Source organism: Mercenaria mercenaria, chromosome 15, assembly GCF_021730395.1.
Source record: "Mercenaria mercenaria strain notata chromosome 15, MADL_Memer_1, whole genome shotgun sequence".
NCBI classification, from domain to species: Eukaryota; Metazoa; Mollusca; class Bivalvia; order Venerida; family Veneridae; genus Mercenaria; species Mercenaria mercenaria.
This window is the reverse complement of record NC_069375.1, coordinates 64,792,216-64,815,739: the sequence shown is the minus strand read 5'-3', so window position 1 is coordinate 64,815,739 and position 23,524 is coordinate 64,792,216. Positions and strand designations below refer to the sequence as shown.

The 23,524-nt window shown below is 35.4% G+C and overlaps 1 protein-coding gene across 1 annotated transcript; it reads left to right on the top strand.

Moving 5' to 3' along the window:
- Nucleotides 1-11,614: 11,614 nt before the first annotated feature.
- LOC123562495 (toll-like receptor 1) lies at nucleotides 11,615-22,222 on the top strand. Its single transcript, XM_045355132.2, has 2 exons — nucleotides 11,615-11,710; nucleotides 19,211-22,222. The coding sequence occupies exons 1-2, from the start codon at nucleotides 11,692-11,694 to the stop codon at nucleotides 21,421-21,423; spliced, it is 2,232 nt and encodes a 743-aa protein (XP_045211067.2). The 5' UTR covers nucleotides 11,615-11,691; the 3' UTR covers nucleotides 21,424-22,222.
- The last annotated feature ends 1,302 nt before the right edge of the window (nucleotides 22,223-23,524 follow it).

The window sequence follows — 23,524 nt, the reverse complement described above, 5'->3', positions numbered from 1 at the left end:
CGTGCTTGTACGTGCGTGCTTGCGTATGTACGCGTGCATATGCGTGTTGTTTGTGTGTATACAATTATTGTTAATGGCTGTGGTGCTGAGGTCGAAGTGAGACTACCGGTTATAGAATGTAAATGTTTTGAAAAAATGTCTTCAAATTAGGATCTGACCACATTTTCCGTTTTGGACATTTACTTTATTTTTCGTTATAGAGATAAATATTAAACTGATAAAAAAAATGCAGCGAAAATTCAGCACAAAGGAATAGATTTAAGCCCTTGACAAAATAAAGATTAAGTATGTAGGCTTCGCCCATATATCAAGAATTACTCTGTTTCCCCATTATTCATGCATCAAATTTTATAACTTTTCTGACAATGTGCGAATCAGTCAAACTGCATTTTGTTGCTATTCTAACATGCAGTAAGCATGATTATGTTTTAATTTTGACGATAGGATAACCAATTATGTGCACTGCTCCCCCAAATGTACTTGAGTTTAAGTTTATACTAATTTGTTTTAGCTCGATTGTAATGAAAGCTTCAAGCTTATTGGAACCACGCTCGAGTCCGCTTCCTGGAAAACCCAGTACTGGTGTCATATAAGAAGTCATGGTCGTGACCCAAGTGGGGCTCGAACCCACGATCCCTGGATTGAGCGGCCGACACCTTATCCACTAGACCACCGCTCCCCTTGCACTTGAGGAAAGTTTAAATAAAATCTGAATAGGCGGGACTAATTATCTACTCGTCCATATATTTTCACTGATGACCTGAATACATAAAAAGTCCGTAATAAAATATAGATAAGATGTCGTGCAAACGAGATAAGATGTCGTGAAACGAGATAAGATGTCAAGCGCACGAGATAAGATGTCGTGCGCACGAAATAAGATGTCGTTCGCACGAGATAATATGTCGTTTGCACGAGATAAGATGTACAGTTCACGAGATAAAAAATCGTGTGCTCGAGATAAGATATCGTACGCACGAGATAAGATGTCGTGCACCGAGATAAGACGTCGTGCTCTCGAGATAAAGATGTCGTGCGTTCGAAATAAGATGTCGTGCGCTCGAGATAATATGCATTAGTATTCCTGGGTTCCTTACAGGTACTCCCCCACATAATGCAGAGGTGTAAAATGAATGAACTTAGATGTATTGTAAGCTATACATAGGCGTGTATTTTACGGTACAAGGTACGGGATGGCATCGACTATATTCCTGTATTAATTACCGAAATGGCCGAAACGGTAAAATACCACAAGTAGAAAATAGCAATAAAAGCCCTTTAACATTTTATAAGTTTTAATTGATACTGAAATGGTATGTTATATTTATAAATGATGTTGAAACAAAACCACCGAAATAATTCGTAAATGCGTTGCTTTTGTAATAGTTCTTTGGAGGGATAAAAGTTGTTAACGTTCATTGGTAGTATGCATCTCCAGTGCTGGTCTTGTGAATTGTTACTTGTATCTATGATCGGATGTAGACTCTACTGTCTGACGGTTTTATTAACTTACGGATTCCGTAACTTACTTGTACTGTTTCTTGTATAGATTTTATATATACTGTTATTAACTGACGGATTTTATTCACTTACGGATTCCGTGACTGACGGAAAATGTAACCTTGCGGATCTAACGTAAATTTTAACCATATGTCCGTACTCACGGATGGAAAGCCGTCAACTGAAGACGAACGCTGTATTTATAACCTTTTCAGCATTAATTTCCGTAAATTGTAAACAGTCTTTTTGAGTCTATCCAATGAGCGTGACTTACGGGTTTTCTCGACCAATGAAAATGTTCCGTTAGTCTCAGGACTCTGATATTCCAGTTCCGTACAAAACGTAGATCCGTTAGCCGATTTAAACTAGGGAACTGTTTAGTTGCATGTACTTTATCATACGAAAAGATACATTTCGGTTCTTTGCTCGGATAATGGTATCCCAAAATACTTGTGTTACTTAAGAATGACTTTGGGTAAATCAATTGTTTGTTGTGACTTACGGAAACAAGATCCGCGTTTCGGCTGCACTTCAGGTTGAATTCGAGCTCCTCAGGTAACTGGCAGACAGTTTTACGTAAAGTTTAATAGAAAAACCATTAGTTTGTTCTTTAATTTATACGTAGTTTGCATGAGAGCAGCTCATACGACTTTAGTGAGACAGTAAAATCGTTTGTCATCGGTTTCCGCGACAGGGTAAACTTCCCCATAGGATATAAATATCTTCTCCAGCTTCTTATATAAGGACTCTCATTAGTTTTCAGATAGTAAATGAAACTGAAATTAGTTTAAGTTTGGTCTTCATTACTGTAAACAGAAATAATTTATTGATAACCCCGTATTTGTGACAGGTTGGTCTTTGTCAGTGTACATTTGATAACAGTATTGTCTTTAGCAAATCATCACGGAAACCATAAACGCCTCGCTCGGTATTCGAACCTATTTTGAGGTCTTGTGTATTCTACCTATTAAGCAAGTATAGCCGGGGATGCGCGTGTAGCGTTCAGTATGAAAATCAATATATGGTCTTGTACAATGCAATTCCTTTCGTTGTTAGGAATTCTACTGCTGCCAGTCCGAAACATTATTCAGTCTCACCAGTTATTACAGTCCACGGGTAAATGTCTATGATACAAAAATTCCGTTATAGGATATTTCAACCATATTTGTGATATACGTACCTCAAAGGATACAAAATATGTAAACGACGTGTATCGTACCGCGCTAAAGTTTTCAATGTGATTTTAAGAAAATTGTAACGTTTGCGTTTTGTCCAACACCATTTGACGAACAGCATCCGCCAGTAAATATATACCGCAGTAACATTTACAGTGGTAAAAGTCAACATTTAGTTGTACCTTTTAATTCTTATTATATCAAAATACGGCCGGTGCAAATTACCAAAAAATATTGTAACAGGTTGATTCCAACGGGGCCGTTTGAGCAAAAGCACAGCCCTAACAATTCAGGTGCCATGCAAATCTGACAAACCGTTAAAACGATAGACCGGATGAACAAACGGACAAACGTTCATGTATTTCCTTCTCCTTTGCGTTCTATCTATAAAAACGGACTAAAAGCACTAAATATTCATCTTTATGAAATATATTCATGTTCGTTGACACAAACGAACGGAATGACAACTAAAAATAAATATTTTCACGACAGTTTCAACGTGGTACAATAAGAAAGAAACATATTCACATTCAGACAGGCAGAAATACATAAGTTTTTATACACTACGAGAACGCTAAGGGGTGGATTTTTTAGCCTTAACTTACCAGGACATTTACGAAGTGTCGTAATTTTCGAGGCTTTCGAGATAGAGGAAAAATCCGCTACAAATACCTTATGTACCCTTTACGAACATCTTAGGGCTTAAGGTGCGTTCGAGATAGTGGCCCCAGAATTTCTAAGTACAAAAAGGGCCATAATTCTGACAAAATGCAGGTTAGAGTTATGGTTCCTGGCATACATAGCACCCTTATGATGACAAACACGTGTACAAAGTTAAAAAGCTGTTCTCTTATAGTTTTTGTGAAATGGTGACCTAAACAAAGAATTTAACCAAGAATCTCAAATTTTCTGAGTACAAAAAGGTCCATAATTCTGACAAGATTCATATCAGAGTTATGGTTCTTGGTCAACATAATTCCCTAATGATGGTTAACAAGTGTGCAAAGTTTCAAAGCTGTAGCTCTTACAGTGTCTGAGAAAAGGTGGACATAAACAAAACAAATTAACTAACGCCGAAAACGCCGCCGAAACCGACGCCGACAATCAAGTGACGACAATACCTCGTAGATTTTTTTCAAAAATCAGACGAGCTAAAGATGGAATTTAAATATAATAACAGTTGCCTGTTTGCATAGCCTGAAACGATAAATAAAATATATAATTACTTGCAATTGCATGGAAGGTATCTAGTGGACTCATAATTGCAATCAGTAACTTCCGTTCAATGACGTTTAGTCCGAAGATGATTTCGGCATTTTCTGGCTGTTTTCGAAGCTACGTTTACAACCGAAGAATATCGAAATAGCAGACGAGAACTGTAGTATGGGTCCATTACCGAAATACAATATCCTTTTAAAGGAATGGTGCTGATTTGTCGGTTTTTAGGTATCAGGGAACTTTTTAAAATGTATATATCAGTAATAATGAATGTATGATGTTTGGCTAACCAGAAATCAATTTTCTGAAAAATGTTAGAACTTACATGGATCAAATGTTCAGGATTATTATTATTAAACCATATTATTTATAAAGCACTCTTCATGCACATGTACACGTTCAAAAGTGTTTAAAGGATGAATGGTTTCAGACACAATGTCATTTATCAAATCGTCAGAAAGACAAACGTCACACCTTGTCGAGCCGAATGGACGTGCACAGTAGACGCAGTAATTGGACTTTTCAATATTGTTATAAGTTATGAAAATCCATACCCTCTGTGATTATAACGAGATGAGAACTGGTAAAAATAAATTTGCTGTCTGCTTTATTTTTAAGTTCTCTGCAACAGACCCAACACACATTAATGCACGTCTCACAGCTCACCGTACAAATTTAATTTTAATACAATGTAATAAAACGTGTTCATTTGACTTGCAATTAACGGGACAAAACATCTTCATTAAATTGCTTTTGTTTTTATGGATATGCTATTTAAAAGCTACCAGATGTGTTACTACGCGCCTGAAAACCAATATATATAACAGAGCCCGTGTGAACCCAAACTTTTTAATCATATTTTGATTATTATTCAACATAAAATTATGTTGTTTTAAGATACACTCCTGTGTTGCTACACGTCTGAATGCACAAACTGATGCGCAACTCGTTTGTTTGTTTGTTTGTTTTGGGTTTAACGCCGTTTTTCAACAGTATTTCAGTCATGTAACGGCGGGCAGTTAACCTAACCAGTATTCCTGGATTCTGTACCAGTACAAACCTGTTCTCCGCAAGTAACTGCCAACTTCCCCACATGAATCAGAGGTGGAGGACTAATGATTTCAGACACAATGTCGTTTATCAAATAGTCACGGAGAACATACGCCCCGCCCGAGGATCGAACTCGCGACCCCGAGATCCGTAGACCAACGCTCTTCCCCACTGAGCTAAGCGGGCGGGCTTGCGCAACTCGTATCTGAATATTTATATATACAATTTAGGTCTGTATGTCTATAACTCACACTGCCTTTTTGGTTTTTAATGGTCATACCCTAACGTTTCAAGGTAAACCCGGCGTTGCTACGCACTTGAAAACCAAGACGCAGAGAACAGTTTTATGTAATAAGAATATAAAACTTCAAGTTCGGTCATATTAATTTTGCTACTCTGTATCTACTAAATCCTACCCAAGTTTTTTATTCATGTTTGAGCAGTTGTGCTACTGTTATACACATGATGCACTTGTAGTTGTTTGATCATCCAGTTTTGTATTTGTTTTCAATTAGATTAAAACTGCCGACGTTTTTTGTTTTGTAGATATTTTAAATAGATAAATCTTAATATTATTTTAACACTGACATGCTATCCGCTTATATGTATAATGTACAGTGGTTGTGTCTCGTTTCTAATTAGACGCTTGCAATATATTAGATTGAAAATAAAACTTTATCGTATTAGCCATAATGTATTTTGTCAAAAATATTTCATTAGGCATGATATAAGAGGAAAACAGGGGTCTACCTTTTCAACGGGAAAGAAATAGCCGTAAAGCAAACGGAGTTGAAAAAAAAAATAACAAGAAATTTACTGAGTTTGTTTTCACGTTCAATATGTTGCTTTGATGTGCACTCCAGAGTTGCTACGCGCCTGAATATTCAGAACTTTACGCCAATATAATGGCTACACACCGAACCGCATATTTCCCAACCAAATTATACCTATATAAGCCCCCCACACCCGCCCCACCCGCCGTGGTTTAAAAAATGTATCATTTTATTGCAGTACTCAAAAATATAACTTTGTAATTAATTTCAAAGAGTGCTATGTTGTCACGCAGATAAAACATGCAACTCAAATAATGTATACAGAATAATTGTTTCCTTCAAATAAAAAATACATTTTTATTGAGTCGGCTAAAGGCTGAAAGCCTTTTGACGAGTCCTTGCTATCCAACGATTCTCTAAATGGACCAAATAACACAGTGAAGGGATGTTGTTCCATTAGATTTCTCAAACTTCAAACAGTTCACTGCATGAATGAAGTTAAGTTGTGTCAATTCCCTTTGCTATGACCAATATACGATGTAATCTGTCATATTTATGACTTGTAATTGTGCAATACTCGAATGTAACTCATTAAGCATAAATGTGCATTTTAAGAATTGCGCAGGCTTACAAAGCTTGGGTAACATCCAGCGAAAGACAAAAAATAGTTCCACAGGGCTCCAGATAAGATGCGTATTAGCGTAAATTACGTATAGAAATAATGCAAATACGCATGTCTAATAATTTCTAAGCGTATAAAAACGTATATAAAATTACAGAAACGCACACAATGCTTTTTTAAAAACAAAATCTGAATCGTCTGGATGCGTTAGGTAACATAGCCGATCAGCCTTAATTCTCCCACATTGAACGTAAACACGCATCGTATGATTTCTATAAACTTTGCGTGGGTTGAATTTTGCAGTCAGTAAACGGATAAATTATCGGAAGAAGAAGCTCTTACTGGTTTGTTTAGTTACTACTGATATTAAAAATGATTTTAATTCTTATTTTTCGAGAAATAAACAAATCGGCGAAACATTAAATTGTATTTTCTTGTAGTTTTTGAAATCGAAAGTAGATCGTCTATGTTTGGCTGCTTTCACGAAACGAAACAACTTTTTTATGAAAAGATTTAAATAAGAGGTAATTTAACCGTAAACTTCAATCTCAGATACTGCCAATTGCTGCTAAATGTCTTGTATCATCACAATTTGTAAATATATTGTTCAAACTGGAGAAAAGTGTAATCGTATCCGGATATAATATTTTGGGTAAATATCGAGCTGTGTTATGAAATTTTAAGAAAAAAACTAAAAACAAACTGAAACTGGTAGACTATACTGTCATCATTAGCCGACTCAGGCCATTCAGGCCTTTGATTATATTTTTATATTTTAGTTTGCACACCTGAGATGGCATCATGCTAAACACTAGAAGTATTTTTTAGAACAGATGCAAAGTCATTCTGATTCTTTTGATGTATTATATAGGTGTAATATAAAAACCTAAAGGTATGCCTCCCGAAATAATAGACATTTGCGAATTAAGTCTACGTGGACTGTGACCGTCTCAACATAATAATTTTAATTTATGTGTAGTAGGAAAACATTCCTATAATGACGGTAAGGTCTGTCTTATTATGTCACCGCACAGGATAAAATTTCGATTTGTCTGTCCGTCCGTCTGTTCGCCAGAGAAATGTTTTGTTATGCATATCGCAAAAAGTATTTGATCTAGCGTCATAACACTTTCCTGAAATGTTCTTCAATATTATAAGTTGCGCATCTGCGACAAAGTTGAAAAGATGAGCTAATCTGATCGCAGGGTATCCGTATTCTATCGTCGTCGTCGTCCGAAAAATAAAATCTAAACTGGGTCAGCTGGGAACAAAATATAGGTCAGCAGGTAAAACATTGTAAAAACTGTAGAAAACGTAATATCTTGCGTCTCCATTCCTTTGTTTTTATACACCCGAAGGAACGTATTTTAGGATACCCAAGGTGTTCATCTGACCGTCTGTCTGTCTGTCTGTCTGTCTGTGTGTCCGTTACCAATTTCGTGTCGACTCCGCTCTGTAACTCGTTAACCCCTTGAAGGAGTTTAAACAAACTTGATACAAATGTTTTCCACATCAAGACGACATGCAGAGTGCCTGTATCAGGTGACTCGCTTTAAGGTAAATGTTACACTTAGGAGTCGAGGTCATATGACATTGTTTCGTGTCCGCTCTGTAACTCTTGATCTGTTTGAAGGATTTTACAGAATCATTGCACAAATGTCTATTAGAGCGCATGTTTTTGATGGCTGGCTACAAGGTCAATGACACACTTGGCACAAATGTTCACCACATTGAGACGACGTGCACAGCACATGGCTCGCTTCAAGGTAAAGGTAACACTTAGCGGTTAAAGGTCACATGACTTTATTTTGTGTTTATGTTGCTTTCCATTGCGGTGCTCTTGTTCTTATTTGGTAGATTCCTTTTTTGTCCACTTACAATATTTTTATTGAAATAACTTCCCTTTTATGTAACTATAAATAGGTCATTTGTAACTTTTTTATTATTGGCCGTCGGTAAAAACCGAGACCACTTTTCTTTGGTACAACATCCCAGCAAACAAAAAACGTCGTATTGACATTTTACTGACGTTAGACCCCGACGTCGGATCAACGTCGGATTATAGTTGGATTTGAAAGTTTTTTAGACGTCATTAATCCGACGTCGATACAACGTCGGGAATCTAACTAATATCCAACCGTGATGCAACCTTAACCCAACCAAAATCCAACCATAACCCAACTTGTTAACGACTGCATTCTACCCATAATTTAATTATAATAGGTAATGAATTTCTGCTATTTAAACGTTGGAATTTTACTTGTGACCCAGCATCTAATCAACACAATAGTATGTATTTTCTAATCTTTATTTCCACTTGTGACAACATAAATAAGTCCATAAGATAAAATGTAGCCAAATATGCATGCCTCTTCAACACAGCTAAAACATCCACCTGAAATGTATAAAATAAGTTTTCATGTCCACTAAATCGAAATAAAAAAGGAAAAAGTTACTTCGTAAGAGCTAGAATCATAATCACTTCATGCAAAACAAATATATAATATATCCAAGATTCAGATATTTTCCCTGACCTCCAAAAAAGTGCACAAACTTTGGTAAAGTGCAGTCCTAAAATATCAAATGTTTCTGTTTTGTTTTTTAAACAAACAAAAATCAGCAGTCATTAAATTAAGACTAAGTTTTAAAATATGTTACTCACGTTGCAGATCCCTTTGTGTAAAGTGTCTTGAAACTGGCTCTATCTAAACTCTCCAGTGTATCAAATTACAGGAATATCGTGTAATCAAAAGCAAGTGCGTGACTAATAGACATCATGTGTAGAGAAATTTTACTAGTTTAATAATCTATACAAGTTCAATGTATATTGATTTCCTGTACAAAATTTATTAGTAGTAGTAGTATTATTTTAATATTCTGAAAAGTAAACAGTCTGTAATATGATTTTTTTGTATAAAAGAAAACAAAAGAGAGAAAAAAAAAACAGTTATGATTTTTAATATCCAAATGAAATATTATTTGTCAGTTTTACGCGCATTTTCAGGACTTTGTAAGAACAAGTAATTATTGTAACACTTTGAAAATAATTCTTCACCAAATAGTTGTTTAACAAATGACAACATTGCACTCTCTTCAAGTCCGACCAGAATCCAACGTCGTAAAGACGTCTAAATCTAACGTTTGCTAGACGTCGTAAATATGACGTTGAATCGACGTTGTATTTAGGTCGCCGACGTCGCAACCAAAATCCAACGTTGTTTCAACGTTGTTCCGACGTCAGGTGATTGCTGGGATGGAGGGTACCTGCAAAGTTAATGTGTATTTCGACATATCTGTACATGGTAATGACTTTAGTTGACTTAGAGTTTTTCGGGGAATTTCTTCCCCTTGTTTTCCTTTTCCTTAGGGCTTCAACAGTAAAGTTCTTTAAATTTTGCTCAAATCCTCTGATATTTGACTTTATCAAAAACTTTAACCAAAAACTCTAAGTTAAAAAGAGACAAAATTCTGTCACAATTCAATCAAAGTTATGACGATTGTTTTTCGTGGTGTAGACTTCGATAGTAAATAACTATGTTAAGTCCAAGTCAATAGCTTTGATAGTAACAGAGATATTTGACTTGATCAAAAACTTTAACCAGAAATTCAAATTTAAAAGGGGGCATTATTCTGTCAAAGTTCAAACCAGAGTTATGAGTTATGGGGATTGTTTCTTCCGGTGTAGACTTTGATAGTAAATAAGTATTTTAAGTTTCAAGTCAATAGCTTTGATAGTAACAGAGATATTTTACTTTATCAAGAACTTTAACCAAACATTCTAAGTTAAAAAGGGGTATAATTCTGTCAAAATTCAAATCAGAGTTTTAGGGATTGTTTCTCCTGGTGTAGACGTTGATAGTAAATAAGTATTTTAAGTTCCAAGTCAAATTAATATCACCTGCCGCATTGTGATGATATAATAACCTAAACCCTATTGCCGTTATAAACTATTCTTCCTACCGCGCATAATATAAATCAAATTATGTTGAGACGGTCCCCTTGAAAAATCGATCGTCTTAGGTGTCCACAGTCCACGTAGACTTAATTCGCAAATGTCTAATAGACGTAGTAAATGAAAAGGTTTGAAAGACGCAGTTGGTTTAATCTAACTTTTGCATCTCTTAACCTGACGGTAAGTGTTTACGTGATAACAATCGGAACAAGAAATATCTTTATAAAAGGTAAACGGCGCATTTACATTAAAGATATTAGTTTTATATATTCAAAAACACAGTGGTATTTATACATGAATTTCTAGCCAGCCCAGTGCAGGCGTACTTAAAACTGTAATAATTACTTAAAACCCGGGGTATTTGAGGCCCATATAATAAAGCCTTGAGTTTCTATGCAGTTGAATAGTTACAACACAATACTCTGGTGCGCTTTAATGTTATTTTAGCAGACGGGCTCCAAATTGTCAACGTCTTTAATTATTATATTATTGTATCATTTTATGACAGGTCACAGAGTTTTCGTGTTTCGACTTGGCCAAGTAATTTTGTGTTTTTGTTTTTCTGCCTCGCTCTATCGATTCAACAATATATGTATTTAGACATATTTAAAACATTATTTTCGCGGAACAGTTAAATTAATGCAGAATTCTAACAATAAATGAGCAACACCAACCTTTAATCTCCTGTATCAGTTGTCAATATGTTAATTCAGAACTTTAAAAAAAATAGCTTGCATGTGAACCAAACAATATTTTACATATGAAAATATAAACCTCAAATCCCGGGGAATCCCACGTTTCGACTTATCTGGTATGTTATGGTTAAAGCTTAACAACCGTTTGGTTAATATATTCCGTAACAGTGGTCATCTGATATGCTTTTTAAAATGCACCTGTAAATTTTACACTTTTCAAGGCCTGCGGTATCAAATGAGGAAAGATTACAGGTTGCTGTCTTTTAACAGGATACATCATGAGTCATGTTTCTTGTTTCAGTTCAGCACAATGCATATTATTCATCCGTTTTATTTTCTACTTCTGTCTGGTGTTTCACTTTCCACAATTTTTATACCCAGCTAGGAAGCCTGGACCATTCACGTGTTTTGTATGACGCGAGCAAGAAGTGAACCGACTCCCGCTGTAGATAGTCTAAAGCCGCAGACCACATGATGGTTAATATTCATTGAAATACAACCTATCCTGAATATTATGTGTAAACTTTAATTCGACAACGTTATTATCTATCTAAATGTAAAAGATATAATATGTATACATCTGGCACGTTAAATCATTTTCAATAATCTTTTTTGGATCAGCTTGAAATGTGCAGATCAATTCAATCTTGATCTTTAATCTATAATGCAGTACACAAACATATAACTTTGTAATTAGTTTCAAAGGATGCTATTTTTCCATGCAGGTAATAAGTGATAGATACAGAATATTTTTTTTTTACTGAAAAAAACAAATCATCAAAATTTTATTATGTTTTAGAATGCACTCCGCGACAGCGGTATATCTAAAATGCGTCCAAAGTCATCAAATTATGTTTATTTTGTTTTTTGTTACCATATTTGCAACACTTCGAACTGTATTAATTATTCTAATGACAAGGCACGCTGTTTTCGACAAGGGAATGTCAGTAAAGGTACAGCCAGTTGACAAACACGTCTTGGCGTCCGCACCAATGCGTCAAGACGCTGACGCAACAACACGCCCAATCACGTATATTCGTCGCGGCTTCTACATAACAAGGCCAATGGAAACTTGCGATTACATGCAGTGAAAGCAAAAGCTATGTGCCACTCGGTGGGGTGTTATGACTGATTGGAAGGGGCCTCCGTGGCCGAGTGGTTAACGTCGCTGACTTCAAATCACTTGCCGCTCATCGATGTGGGTTCGAGCCTCACTCGGGGGGGGGGGGGTTGAATTCTTCATGTGAGGAAGTCTTCCAGCTGGCTTACGGAAGGTCGGTGGTTCTACCCAGGTGCCCGCTCGTGATGAAATAATGCACGAAGGGGCACCTGGGGTCTTCCTCCACCATCAAAGCTGGAAAGTCGCCATATGACCTAAAATTGTGTCGGTGCGACGTTAAACCCAACCAAAAAAATGACTGTTTGGTAGAAGAGAGCTTGCGATTTCAAACGCATGCGTGTACGGTTACTGGCAGCGACGTGTGCATGTATGCAATACAATTTCACATTTATTTGCTTGCGATACTTCAAATTTTGACTTGTGATAAATGGGATGTTTGAATTTAAAGTGTTATTCGAGGATGTGCTGTCCTTTTTATACAGCATTGAATGACTGTTTTGTTAACAAAATATTTGACCAGACTGACTGACAACATAAGAACAAACAAAAATAAAAAGTAACGAATAAATTAACAAATTACTGAATATCTGAAAATCTAACTGTAATTTGTATAACTCTATAACTGCTGAACAAATAATGTGACTGAGAAAATTGATAGCAAATGTAATGATTGGCATGTCAAATGGATAAAAATGCCGGAGCAATAAATGTCTGCTAAATGGTTAAAATGGCTGGATGATGGGAACTGTGCCGTAGACAGACTGGATTACGGACAGGATAACTGCTAAACTGTGAATGAGTGTGAGCGACTGGCAGGATATCTGCTTCACTGTGAGGGAAATGGACGACTGACAGGATAACTACAAACATGCAAGGCGTCCAGTCTCACTCACATATTTGAAGATATTATGCCAGTCATGTAGTCTCCCTCACAGTGAAGCAATTATCCAGCCAGTCGTCTGCTCTCACTCAAAATTAAGACGGTCAGAAGGGAGTCCGGACTCTTGGAAGGATAAATACATAACTACTTAACTGTGGGGGAGACCGGACCACGAGAAGAATAACTGCTAAACTGTGAAGGAGACTGGACTCTTTGCAGGATAACTACTTATCTTCGGGTGGGAAGACTACAGGCAGGATGACTGTTTAAATGTGTGAGAAAGTTGACGACTGATAACTACTAAACGGTGAGGGAGACTTAATGACTGGCAGGATTACTGCTTAACTATGAGGCATACTTGATGACTGACAGGATAATATTACTAAATTGTACAGGAGACTGGATGACTGGCAGGATAACTGCTAAATTCTGTGTCGACTTGAGGAATGGTAGGATAAATGCTAAACTGTGAGGGAGACTTGTCAACTGGTAGGATAACTGCTAACTCGTGGTAAAGACTGGATGATTGGCATGTAAATTTCTAAACTGTGTGGGAGACTTGATGACTGACAGAATAACTGCTTAAGTCTGGGGCTGAGTACATGACAGGCAGGATAACTACTTAACTGACAAGCTGGGTTATTACTCAACCGTGAAGGAGATTTGAAGACTGACAGGATAATCGCTTACTTGAGGGTAATACTTCATTACTGGCATTGTAACTGCTAAACTGTGAGGAAGTCTAGACTATAGGCAGAATAACTGCTAAACTATCAGGGATTCTTTATGACGTGCAGGATAACTGCTGCACTGCGGAGAAGACTGGATGTATAGATGGATTACTGCTGAAATGTAAGGAAGACTGGACTACTAACAGGGTAACTGGTAAAACGTAAAGGAGACATGGTGGCTGGCAGGATAACTGCTAAACTACATGGGAGAGTAGACGACTGGTATGATTACTGCTGAAATGTGCGGAAGACTTGTTTACTGGAAGGAAAATGGTTACAGTGTGTGAGAAATTTGTAGGTAGGTGGCAATCAGATGAATTAATCAGTAGGTCAATGGTCAAAGTCACAAATTGAGTTTATATATCGTCACCTTGGCGCAAGAAGTGAATAAGTCCTTCTTTAAGTCAATGCAGTTATCCACTTCTTGCGTTGAGGTGACGATATGTTCTTTGTATTTAATGTCCGGGGCACAACTTCTGAAATTTCAATGAATTGAATTTAAACTTGGAATAAAGGCATATAGTAATGATGTGTTTTGACGAATGCAGCAATCCATATAATTCTACCCCCTCCCCAACACGCATAAATATTTGCTCCCTCCAGACCCTCCCGCGACAAAAAAGAAAGAAAACACTTTCAGTTTCTTGTGCGTTATCACCGCTTCTGCATAAGCCCTCAACTCCCCATCCATTGCCACATTACATATTCGTTTGTAAGCTTCCACTTAGATGTACATTTTTAGGAAATACATAACCATGTCCGCTGATCTACATGTTTATTACGAACTGAGGTAGTTTTAACAATCATACTTTAGTGTAATTCATAGACTCTTTGTATGAAATTTTAAAAATCAGTGGTAGAGAAGAAGTCATTTAAGACATTTTTGTGACCCCTTTGTGCCATATACCAGAACTGTTCAAAACTTGGAAGAAGACCATCCAAGGAAGACTAGGGTCAAATTTAATCAATTTCGACCGGACAGTTTCAGAGATGTAGACTGGGAAATGACATAGGGAGAGATGAATGAGATATAAGGATGACGTCCGACGAGTAAATAAAACAGCTATCCTATATCACATTAAGCTTAGGTGAGTTTAAACTAGACAAAAGTAAAGATACATCTGCCGATGATTCTGGACAGTGTGACGATCGGTCGTTGGAAACAACTTTACATAAGATGTACAAGGCATATTACTGGAACGTAACGTAATCCAGGAAGTTGTACAGTTACATAAATGGCACGCTGTCTGCCATAAAATTCGTAATGATTTTTTGCAAAATAAGACGTGACCAAAGGAGGAAGTTTCGAATAATAATGCAGATTTGATGATAATGTCGGTCTTTCTTTTCACCTTAAAATGAAACGATTAATCTTGAGTTTATAACTTCTCGGTTGGGTTATTTCAACACTAGATGCAGAATTTTGTTTCTGACGAATAACATGTCGTGGATTTAGATCTATTTAAGTGCATATGCTTGTATTTGATAATCATTTTTGCCTTTAATAAAAAAAAGAAATCTTTGAAAATTTGCTATTTTCTTACGTTTCTGCATTTTGCGTTTGCTTATAGGACAGTTTCTACATTTTTTCTACGGACAGCATTTTTAAAAAACATTTTACACATTATCTGCTTCATAATCCACTCAATCAGTTTCACTAATTTTCAGTGTTTGTCACGGAGTTCGTTTTTAAGGTATAGACAGGATAAATGAATAAACAATTGGTTTTAAAATTTGAGAACAAAGAAATGAAGCGAACTGTTAATTGAATTTCATGAAAATTAAATTTATTAACAATTGTTTTCTTATATTTTTAGTCATGTATACATGCTATTACATAATTGATGCAAATTATTTTATTTATTCATAATTCAATGTGATACTTTTTTATTTTTTCATTTCCGAGCAAATTCCTTGTATAATATGCTAAAAAAGTAGCGAAAATTGCACATTCTTTATTATAACTTTTTTTATACGGACATCATTTTTTCTCTCCTTTTTTACTGTATAAGTGGCCTACTTTATACGTAGAAAGAATGAAAATATAAAAATCATGGATACTTCTTTTTCTGCGTAATTTAGATAAAATTCTCGAATTACGACTGATTTTGTATAAAAATAACCCTATTTCAACAAAAATCATTTTATTGTACGTATTTCTGATAGTGTATATTGTCAATTATTACATACTCGTTTCTATTTCCCGTTAAGTTACACTGGTACCGGAAACGTAAATATTTTTCCATACACTGACGCCTGAATTTCATATCGGGTGCGTGACGTAATTCATTGTGTGTTGTTGCACTATTTTTTTTACTTAGTTCAGTATTGTCAGCTCTATTCAAGCTATTGAACATATTTATGATATTTACATTATATTTATACGTGTAGATGTGTATGTAATAAAAAGGTTATTATCTTTGCATCGGGAAATATGCACTCGTTCTTCAGCGGAAGAATCTTGCGCTCCTAAAGTCGCGCAATATTTCCGCTGGAGAACTCGTGCATATTTCCCGATACAAAGCTAATAACCTATAAATATTATCTCCAATACATATATTAACAATAATGGTATAAACTGTCGCTATGGCATGCATACATCTTGTAAAAAGTAAATACTGCATTTTCATTACTTGTATACAGACATCTCTATTTTTCACTGCATTACATGTAACCGACTTTTAAAAGAAAAATTTTCATTCATCCGACACCGTCTCCAATTATTCAACTTCATATTTAATCCAAAATGAGAATTACCGGCAAATGCGGAAAGGATTGCGCAGTGACAACTACCGGTAATGTCCTTAAATAGTTTCTGACGTATAGTAATGAAGAAAGATAACAAACGGACAAACTACTTTTCGTTAAATACCTCAGAATTATTGTCGGATGTATAAGGATATTTGGTGAACTGTTGGAAAGTATGGACAGATATATACTAATTTCTGTGTCAGAGATTATTATATTAATGGGATAATGTCATTGTGAAAGATATTGTTTCACTATATCAAACTTCCAACTTATACTTTTTCAAAAGCCCACCAGAAAAATCATGGTTCCAATAACTTTAAGGAGTTCATCACAATTAAATCGCGCTGCAAGCGATAACCACAGTAAGCAATTTTTACGATTCTCCGCCGAAAGTGCATAGCTTTCGAATATGCAGTGTCATCGTATATATTGACAATTTTGTCTTCAGACTGAACACTACTAAATCCGGTGGTTCTTTATTTCATATAAAATCCACTTACTTTATAACAGTTTTTCGACATTTTCTAGCATATCAGATTTTCAGAGACTTATATTCCCATAAAGAACTATATCGCTACTTTAGAAAAACAAAATGAAAAGGGAGTTTCGTTATACACAACCCGCTGAATTTACTCCTTTTCGCTTCTTTCAGTTTCTCTTTCCGATACATTAAATTCTTACGCCGCCATTTTTACCTATCATGCGATAGGAACATGCCAGTTTCGATAGAATGATAAGTGATACATACTTAAACGAAGTAGAGTAAAGAAAACAGATGCTATTGAGAAAGGGCACGAGGAAAGGAAGAAAGATTATCACTATTAATATTTGGATAGCTAGACTAGCGGACGCTTACATTTGATTCGATAGTGATTCTGCCTTTTAAAGTTGTAGGTGTGATGGTGTTTTAAGAAAGGAGTTGTCGTGGGAAGTTCGAGTCCATCCTGCACAAATCGATAACATTTTTGACAGTCAAGTTCAACTAGTTCGTCGAGTAATGATTCAGCCGACTCGAAGTCACATAAATTTTCAGAAAATCGTAATGTATCTCCTTCAAGTTCAAATGTGACTGACTCTAAATGTCGTATGTACTTCCAAAAGTATATGACATGAGTCATGAAACCATAGAGGGATATAATTCAGCACGTGAAGTATTTATTTGAGGTTTCACTCAGTATAAATATATTTCTGACCCTTTGACTTAGTAAAAAAGTGCGTAAATGACCTGAAAGTTTGTGTTGTACATATCTCAAAAGATATTTGACCTAGGGTCATGAAACACTTTAGGTATGTCATTCAGCATGTGAAGTTGTGCACCTTAGGTTTTGTTTGGGAATTTACTCAGCTAGACCAGAGTGATGGCCCTTGACTTAGTCAAAATAAGTCTAAAGGACCTGAAAGATTGTGTCGCACGTATCTCAAAAAAGTATTTTACCCAGAGGCATGAAACCTTAAAGGAGTATTATTCAACATGTGACAGTCATTGAATTGTAAGAAAATCAATTGTGAAACTGCTTATTACATTGTGTAATTTGTTGTATAAGAAGGGCAAAAAATATATGGCAAGTTATGTGTCAAACAACTATCTTAAGATTGAATAAGTATACATTGCTTGTAAAGTTTTCATATCATTTGTGTTTTCCCCCTTTTTGCAATTATCTTCAATTTTGTTTGCTTCCTAGTCCTGATACAGAGATATTATTCTTTTATATGCTCCATTCTTGATATTTGAGCAAGGAGACGAGTACTATAAGACTATGAGTCTTTCATTCTTATCCTTCCCTGTTTTCTTGTTCAAACTATTATGTATGTAATATTTAATCTTGTACATGTATTAATTCCATTTAATAAGATTAAACTAATGATTGAATACGTGGAAAAAATAATTGATACGAGCAGTTTTTCCAAATATCGATATGCAGTCAGATTACTCAAAGATTATTACTCATGGACAGATAACTCAAAAATAAACTCAGAGACCTATGCATTTTATTTTACCATAAGACTTAATCAAGCGACTATGCCTATTTAAGTTAAGTTCATAAATCAGGGCTAAACATGAAAATATATTATTTGTAATTAGGGTGTGTTATACAAAAGTCTGCGTCTACGAGAAAAGCTTTAACAACGTATTTCGCTTCGCAGCTTTCTTTGTAAAGTCGTTTAAAAGTACAGCTTAATTTTCCTCACATGTTTTAGATGAAAAGTTATCATCATGGAACAGATTATCAAGTATTCCTTGACTGTGTATATCATATTTAACACAATTTAACATAAAATGAATTTCAGATTCAATATCACCAGAGTTGCACAGACTACATATTCTGTCATTTACGACTCATTTACATATCTGTCTGTTTCAATACGAAGCGGCATGATACCGGAACGGAACTGTGCCATCGTTTAGCGTTCATTCTTACCTAAGTTTAGCAGAACAAAACGCTATTCTTTAAACTCATTTCTAAAACATTTGTACGTTCCTAGCTTCGGCGAAGTTTGTACTGTATTATTCCAAATCGTTCCGTAATGTTCTTGTAATTTTCTTTTGGCGAGCTGTAAATCAACATGTCCGTGATTTATCAACGGCTGGTGTGATTACACTACTTTCGTCATGAGATCGCCATCTGTTGAGATAAATGCGATTTTTGTTGATGCTAAATGCATTTTTAAAAATAAATGTTCATATAAGAATGTACTTTTTGATACAATTAGACTCGTTTTCGTTAAATATTATGTATTTCAGGTACTCTGAAGAAAACAATAAAGATGAGGAAATCAAATTTTGTTGCTCTCTCCTATTGTTTGATACAGTTGGTTGTAACATATGAGCTGCCGGGTGATTGTAATTTCTTTAATACCGTTCTCACATGTCAGCGATTAATACCGAGTGAAATTCCAGCTGGAACTCAAACTGTTTACATCAAGGATTACGATAACAACAATATAGGACAAGGAAGATTTGCACATTCTAGTTGGGGATCAGTAAAACAGTTTGATATTAATGCCAATATTGAGATATACCTCCAAATTAACAGTTTTGTATTTCTTGGGTTAGAAAACATGACAACACTCGGAATCCATGCCCGGAAGGGAAATATTATATATGAAAAAGCTTTTGTCGGAGTTGATCTTGTAGAAAAATTGGACCTCTCTAATATGATTTATTTAGAATCGGAAACACTTATTAAACCGTTATTGTATGGTAACGTGTTTCCAAATCTTCGTGTTTTAATCTTAGAGAATGTGAATACGGAACAGAACAATTTTAATTTCAACTTTTCACGAAGTTTCGTCGAAATGGTCAGGTCGAAAAATATAACAGAACTAAGTTTAAGAGGTACTAATCTTCTAATAGAAAGAAATTTGAATGCCATTTCAACTGGGGTGCATATTCTAGATGTTTCGAACGTAAGTGTTTCTGTTACAAAAGGTTTTAAATTTGGCATTACTTTTCCACATTTAAAAATAATAAATTTTTCTAACTCCGTATCCAGATATTTTTCAAGCAAACGTTTTGCCAACCGCGTTAAAACTGCATACTGCAACTTTGAAAGCCTTCCGTTAGCGACGCTAGAGAAATTTTATGCAAACTTCTTTTATCGTGGTAAAGAGGTTTATGTCAACAATGTTACAATTGATATTTCTGCACCGTGCTTTCAAGTGATGAAGATTGAAGTTTTACACCTTCGAGGAAACATGCTACCTGTCCTGAATGCAACAGTTCATCTTCCGGTAAACTTCTCCCTATACGAACTTGATTTATCCTTGAACAGCATGACATTTCTATCTGCATCAGTCTTAAAAGACATGGTAAATCTTAACAATTTGTATCTTGGTGAACATCTATTGTTCAAAATGACAAGCCATCCTGATTTTAAAATCCTTTTCAAACCTTTGCAAAGGCTTAAAAGATTATCACTTGCTTACAATCAGATAACATATATTCCTGAACAGATGTTTCTTCACAATTTAGATCTAGAGTGGCTGGATTTGCAAGGGAATTTTTTAATGACTACATCGTTTTTGCATTCACAAATGTCAAAATTGATCTTTCTCAATATATCTCACAATAGAATCGCATACCTCACTGGTGATGATTTAATGAAACTAAAGAAAATAGCTACCGGAAATGGAAGTAAACTGCCAGAAGTTATGATGAATGACAATCCCTTTGAATGCTCATGTGAAAGTGTTGGCTTTATAGAGACGATTCGTACAAATATTTTGAATAACACTGGACAATATATATGCAATTTTGAAACAGAAATGACCCCAATCAATGACAACAGCATAGCAAAAGCGAAATTTCTTTGTATCAGAGCAATTTTTTATACCATTTCTTCAGTTATATCTGTGTTGGTAGTTCTGTCATTATTCATAACGTTCTTGTTAACTTTGCGTTATTTTCGTAAAAAGCGACGACTAACCAAATTACAAACTTTACTTCAAAAGTTCAACAAAGGTCTGCTACGCGAAAATTTCCTCTGCTCACTATCTTATAGTGACAGCGATGCGGAAGTTTCAAATCAGTTATATATACGTTTAGAGGCCTTACTAAAGGATATAACCAAATGCGAAAGAGATGCTATATGTATTGATTTTAAACATTATCGAGCAGGTAAATCAATAGTAGAAGAAATTATAAGATGTATCTCTGGATCACTTGTTGCAGTATTTGTAGTTTCTGAGGCCTTTTGTCGAAGTGATTGGTGTTGTTTAGAAGTCAAAGAAGCATACGAACAACAAAAACCAATTATTCTCATCTTCGTGGAAGAGGTATCGGAAGAAAGTATGACGATTTACATCAGGAACATATTTAACCGTTATACTCGGGGTAAGCTTGTTGAGACAGAAAACGGCGAAGTGGACTACATGCCTGGTGGCCTTAAAGGACTTTGCAATTCAATTATCTTGTTAGGAAGTGAGTCGAGCAGCCAACGGGTGACTCAAGTGTAAAGTACATAAAAAGGAATAAAATAGTGAAACAGAAACAAAACAGAAACAAACATTAATTACTGACAAATTTGATATTTTGAAGATGCAAAAATGAATGGACATTATAGAACAATAATTTTAAAATTTATAAATCGCAACACTTAAAGGATGCACCTAATTAAGTTTTTTCTTCAAAATATCAGTATTTTTCTTAGCAAGAGATATATAGAGATAAACATGTACTTGGTGTTTATTGTATATGCATATGTAAGTTGTTCTAAGTCCCCATACGTACAAAAACACACACCAAGTTAGGTGGTCCTTTTGAAATTTGGTCAGAGATGTAAATCATCCAGAGTTACGTCCTACTGTGAACTGACAATGTCTCTAGTTGGAACGTTAATGCCACGTCGGTATAGAGAACAATACAAAAGAGGCCTTATTTTCAGTAATGCCTTCACTGACAATGAGTGGAATGTTTGCCCAAAAACGTCAAACATAAGATAGACCATGTGGCATTTTGTCATAAGTGATATGGGATTACATTACTAAAAGGATTTGATAAACTAACCTAGAAATATTCAAGTTGCTATTCTTCTCAATGTTATTTTCAACGGGGTCAAAAAATCTCGGTTTTTTTTTATCTGAGACTGCTATATCTTATTTTCAACAGCAGAACACTGAGTGGTTATTACAATGCAGTTCGAGGCCAGTTGACTGTGTACATTTAGCAGTACATGTTGATATTTGTATATAATTATCATCCACTTGGTTCATTGTTTCAATATTATGTTTTACTTTATGAATGTTCTACGCATATAAATGAGACCATCATATGAAACAGTGAATTCACCTATAACAAATGAACCGTGCCATGGGAAAACTAACATTGAGCAGTCTGGTCAGGATCCATGCTGTTCGCTTTTGAAGCCTGCTGCAATTAGAGAAACCGTTAGCGAACAGCATCCGCGCAGACTGGTCAGGATCCATGCTGGTCGCAAAGCCATTATGTTGGTTTTCCCATCGCGCGGCTCAAATATAGATTATTAAAGTTAGAAGGAACTTACATAATGTTTACTAATCTGTAAATAAGCGACTTTATGTTTTATTTCATGTACTTTTCATGTACTGGCTACGATGACGTAACTTAATGCTTTCTATGATTAATTGAAATATTGTTTATACTATACCAATATATGTATTTTAATTTGCTCACTAAGCGTTAGAAAGTATTAAACCTTATCTATTATCATATCATGCTAGATGTATCTGAGAAGTCGCTAAATTACACCATTTAAACTTTAGAAGGTTATGCTAAATTCCACAAGTACTTCGATTTTATAAAGGATATTTCCTTTACTTTGAATCTTGTGGTTTGGTGACGACTACTTGAAAATTAAAATCCAAACAGTTCAGAAAAACCTGTTTTGGAAAGATGTTTTTCAAGGTCTAATATGTCTGCATCCGCGCACTCTAATCAGGATCCATGCTGTTCGCTAACAGTTTCTCTAATTGCAATAGGCATTGAAAGCGAACAGCATGTATCCTGACTAGACTGCGCGGATGCTGGTCGCAAAGCCACTATGTTGGTTTTCTCATGGCGTGTGTATATTAACTTGAAGTCTGAAGTACTTAAACATCTCTCCAGACTGCATGATTTTCCATATTGATATTGAGTCTTTTGTTTATTTTTTTCTTTATTTTTTCTTCCTTTTCTTAAAGATGTTTTTCAAGGTCTAATATGACTGCATCCGCGCAGTCTAATCAGGATCCATGCTGTTCGCTAACAGTTTCTCTAATTGCAATAGGCATTGAAAGCGAACAGCATGTATCCTGACTAGACTGCGCGGATGCTGGTCGCAAAGCCACTATGTTGGTTTTCTCATGGCGTGTGTATATTAACTTGAAGTCTGAAGTACTTAAACATCTCTCCAGACTGCATGATTTTCCATATTGATATTGAGTCTTTTGTTTATTTTTTTTCTTTATTTTTTCTTCCTTTTCTTAAAATACAAATTATCTTATAGCCAAAATTCATTGTAGGAAGGATAATCAGAATATCAGAATTTGAAAATAAGTATAAATATATGAGTTTTCTGCCTTTAAAAAAAGCTATAAATCT